The 4,925-nt window shown below is 30.5% G+C and overlaps 1 protein-coding gene across 1 annotated transcript in view; it reads left to right on the forward strand.

Annotated features, from left to right (window-relative positions):
- The window catches only part of SPDYA (speedy/RINGO cell cycle regulator family member A), a 32,974-nt gene that overhangs the window by 9,238 nt on the left and 18,811 nt on the right, over positions 1–4,925 (forward strand). Inside the window, exon 4 of the mRNA XM_012652513.1 lies at positions 1,036–1,121. Within this exon, the coding sequence (XP_012507967.1) occupies positions 1,036–1,121 (86 nt within the window). The remainder of the gene's footprint in view (positions 1–1,035; positions 1,122–4,925) is intronic.

The following is a 4,925-nucleotide window of genomic DNA, read 5'->3' on the forward strand; positions in this document are numbered from 1 at the left end:
TTATAACTCTATTTCAAGAGTCCTTTACTGGAAGTTACTGTGAAAACTTGGAATCATCTTTGTGATAAATTCTGTAATGTTAGGATAAATAAGTGTTTTATGAGAATCTGCTGCACTGATATTATAACTTGTTTTTAATTCGAACAGCCAGAACCTGGCATGTGTTCTAATGTCAGGCTTGAGATGGATCTTTCTAATAGTACATTTAAAACATTTTTTCCCCATGAAAATAGAGCCATGTTATTCTAATCTCTGAAGTCATGTAGAAGTCATTTTTAAAAGTTATTTTAAAAAGTGAGCATGGGCCAGGTGCAGTGGCTCGCACCTGTAATCCTAGTACTTTGGGAGGCTGAGGCAGGCAGATTGCTTAGGGTCAGGAATTTGAGACCAGCCTGAGCAACATAGCAAGACTGCCGTCTCTACAAAAAAAGAAAAATTAGCTGGGCATGGTGGTGTGCCTGTAGTCCCAGCTACTCAGGAGGCTGAGGCAGGAGGATTGCTTGAGCCCAAGAGTTTGAGGTTGCCTTGAGCTTTGATGACGCCACTGCTCTCATGCCCGAGTAACAGAACAAGACCATCTTTAAAAACAAAAAAAAAAAAGGGAGTTTGGATGTCTGCAACTAACTTAAAGGGTTCAGAAAAAAATTATATATACACAAAAATAGAGATATCAAACAGGAAAATATTAATAATTGATGAATCTAAGTGAAGGATTTATTTATTTTACTATTACTTCAACTTCTTAGGTTTGAAATTTAAGTTAGGAAAAAATGGGGCTTTAGTTCAAAAGAATATTGGCTATAATAAAATTTAGAAGTCCATTCTAGTTAATTATGATAAATAGTCAAGAGCTATTTCTCACTGTTCATATGGATTACAGGAAGTCAAAAAACAAATGCTAAAATAGGTAATTATATAATAGGATAAATAATTCTTTATTACTTTAGCTTATTCATCAGAAATTTTTGGTTAACTATTTTAAAGCAGTTTTAAGAGCAAAACATTAATATTAATTTTTAATTTTTTTCCTTATAGTATCTTTTGGCTATGACCTTTGTTTATTTCAAGAGGGCTAAATTTACTATAAGTGAGCATACCAGGATAAATTTCTTTATTGCCCTGTAAGTATTCTTTCTACTAAATGATTTTTGTGTTATTTATAATATATATGATACTTTATTTAAAACAGAGTCTGTTTGAAACTTTGTATGGTATCTTTGAATAGGCCTTCCTGTATAAAAGCTATATATTTTTTCTTTAATAGGATATTTTTATGTTTTTTGCACTGAGCTTATCATGCTATATGCCTAAGATTTATTGTTCAATATTCCACTTGAGTTTGTACTGCATCATTTACATTTTTCAGAATACTCTCATATAAATTATCCCAAATTCTCCTCTTTATGACTTAGATATTTCTTAAAGCCAGAATTATGCTCTTTGAAATTTTCAATTAATATGTAGTAAAAATCACCATCATCATTGCCCTTTTACATTGAAGAGTTAGTGGAAAATTCTCTAAACATACTCTTTGTGGATCTATGTCTATAACATAGGCATTATTTATATTTGATAGCTTTAGTACTCACTGACTTTACTGAACACACCGAACTATGACAAAGGAATATAGTTTGTTTTCCAATTTTTCCATTGACTTTATATTAACTTTGTGATCCGTTAAATGGTTTTAATCACATGGTTTTCCAATCTATAGGTCAGAATTCAGCTAGAATCAGTGTAATTTAAGAAAATATTTCCTTTTCTACCCTTTAGTTGGATATAATACTGCAGTTGGGAATATATGAATATAATTTTAAGTATTTAACTAGGGAACTACATATAAAAATATTTAAGTTGAATACCACAGTAGTTGTCAGCACTGAAAAATAAGTTCTTACTCAAAGTCTTTTTAATTAGGAATTAGAGTTACAAAAAAAATAAGACTGGAAGAAACTGATTTGTGTATGTTTTCAGAAGACTTGTTTTCCAGTACATAGGGAAAAATGAACTCAACTTAAAATTCGGTGATGATTGCTAAATTGAAAGAATATAATAGCATTAGCTAATAATGAGTATTATGTGCAAGGCACCATGAAAATTTTTTAATATAGTATTAACTAATTTAATCTTCCCTATGAAATAAATTTTGTATTATCCCCATTTTCCAGATGGGGAAACTGAGACTTAGGAAGATTAAATACTTTCTGAGTTGGTAAAAGTTAGTAAGCAGCAAAGCTGCGGCACATTCAGGTGTGATTTACCAATGGCCAAATTGGTAAATGGCCCCTGACTGCTAAGTTATATTGCTGTTTACATATCTCAGTATTGCATTATATCTGTATGTTGAGGCAATATCTATTTTGTAGTTTTTGAACCTGAGATTGAAAACAAACCAAAAGAAGCTTTAGTTTAAATCATCTTAGATGCCTGAAATTGAATTTGTTTTACTTGTTTTGTAAAGTTATTACCAGTAAAAACTATTTGGTTTATATAATACAGTAATCTGTAAGGTTGCATTGCATATTGTATTGGAAGTTCCATATTAAAAATGACACAAATTATAATTTCCATTTTATGTCTATTCATACTTTTTGTATAGCCTGACTCTTATTATTAAATATTTTCTTCTTATTAAATATTTTCTTATTTAACCACAGTTCTAAAGCTCAAGTTATTTTCCTTTTTATGTAGTCTTACAATGTTTCCTTTATATATATTGTTATAACACTCTGAACTTCTATAATCATTCTTCCATATTCTTTTTTACAATTATTTGTTTTATACTTGTCTCCTCTACTTAATTATAGCCTCACTTATAGGCAAGGAACATGTATCTTACTTTTTATTTCATCCTCCAATGACTAACATACAGGAGGTTCTTAATTCTTTATTTGAATAAACATAATTAACTACTGTGCAAAAGAAATGGGCTCTTCACCAAGGAAATCTCACTATTTCAAATTAGAGGACAACTTCCATGTATATGGTACAGATATTTTGTTATATTGAGCCTGAAAAAATTGTTAATCTAGAGTAGAATCATGGTGTAGTCCTGATGTAGCACTATAGTACATTATAGATTTTCCATGTTTTAGTCAGCAAGCATGTAGGTGAGAGAGTGAGACTCTGTCTCCAAAAGAAAAAAAGAATTACTGTATATAATTTCACAAAGGACATGATTTGACCCATATTATATAACTGAATTGGTTTAACAATGAGGTGCTTTGTAGTAAGGTAATGTTAAAATATGTGCAATTATGTCAAAGGAGAATAATGTGTAAGTGTTCATTTTATATTACTGTAACTAGAAATAGGCACATGGTTAAAAAGTAAAAAAGAAGGCATACAATTAAAAGTAAGTTTTTATCCTATCTCAGACCCTAGTCTCCCTCTTTAAGGACAAGTTAACAGTTTCACATGTATCTGTCTGGAAAAAATTTTCTATACATGAATCAGTGTGTGTATATATTACATAAATGGAAGTATACGCTACACACTCTTCTGTGCTTTTAATTTTTTTAACTTGTGAAAAAATAAAAGTAAAATGAATACTCACATACCCATGACTCAGCTTAAGAATAGAACATTGCCAAAACCTTAGAAGCTCCCAGTATACACTTTCCCAATCAGAGCCCCCTCTCTTCCACAGTAATCATTTTCTTGCTTTCCTTTATTCTAGGTATGTATCTCAAAATAATATGTTATTTGGGTTTTCTTTTTAGCTCTATAAAAAGAGATCATGTGTACTATTATTCTGTGACTTCATTCTTTTGCTTTATGTTATGATTTTCAGATTCATATATATTGATATATGTAGCTATCGTTCATTTTCACAATTGAATAATATTGCTGCTTATATTTTTGGATTTTTTCCTACTATCTTATGTACTTTCTATTTGTACCATTTTTTTGTGTTTCTTTCTTTCCTGTCCATTTTTATCTTCTTTTTATTTGAAATGGGTTTTTTGACATATTTTTTCCTCTACTTGTTTGGAAATTATGCAGTCTACATCCTTTTAGCAATTACCTAGTTATCTTTATCATAAGAACTTTAAGCATTTTAACTCTGATCACCCCCTACCTAACTTATATTCTCTTGTTTTGCAATTCTGTAGTTCTGCCTGATGCCCTCCAACAAGTTAGGCATTGTTATTGTTTTATATATTTAACATTTGTTTAAATTTACCCACATATTTATTTATTTGTTTACCATTTATTCTTGCATCTCAAGAATCCACTTAAGATCATTTGCCTTCCTTTGTGGCTGCTTTTAAGACTTTGGTGGAGAGGTGGTTGGCACTGGTTTCTTTTGTATAACCTGCTTGGGATTTGGTAAGCTTCCTGGATTTGAAGATTGATGTCTTTCAACAGACAACTCTTAGAAAATTCTAGCCATTGTCACTTCAAATCTTCCTCTTCCCCATCTCCTCTCTTATCTCCTTTTGAAACCAGTTAAACATGTTATACCTCACTCTGTCTTCCATATCACTTATCTTTGACATCGTCTATCTTTTTTCCTTTGGGCTGTATTCTGGATAATTTATTTAGATTTATCTTTCAGTTTACAGATTTGATCTTCAGCTTCTAATATGCTAATTAATTACATTATAAAATTTTTCATTTATAGAAGTTCTAGTATTTTTCAAATATACTTATCGCCTTATATTATCAAGGTACTTTTTTTTATGCAGACTGGACATAGTTATTTTTATATTCTCTGTCCATTAATTACAGTATCTTCAGACTTCAGGGTCTGTTTCTACTCATGGTACCTTGTTCTTTTGCATTTTGTAATATTTTTATTGTAAGTTGCCCATTTTTCTTGGAAAGTCATCTGTGGGGCTTGCATTATTTCTGATGAGAAATCTGCTCCATCGTTATTGTTGTCCCTGTGTTATTTAATATGTCTTTTAAGATTTTCTTTT

This window comes from Propithecus coquereli, unplaced genomic scaffold (assembly GCF_000956105.1).
Source record: "Propithecus coquereli isolate 6110/MARCELLA unplaced genomic scaffold, Pcoq_1.0 Scaffold39, whole genome shotgun sequence".
Taxonomy (NCBI): domain Eukaryota; kingdom Metazoa; phylum Chordata; class Mammalia; order Primates; family Indriidae; genus Propithecus; species Propithecus coquereli.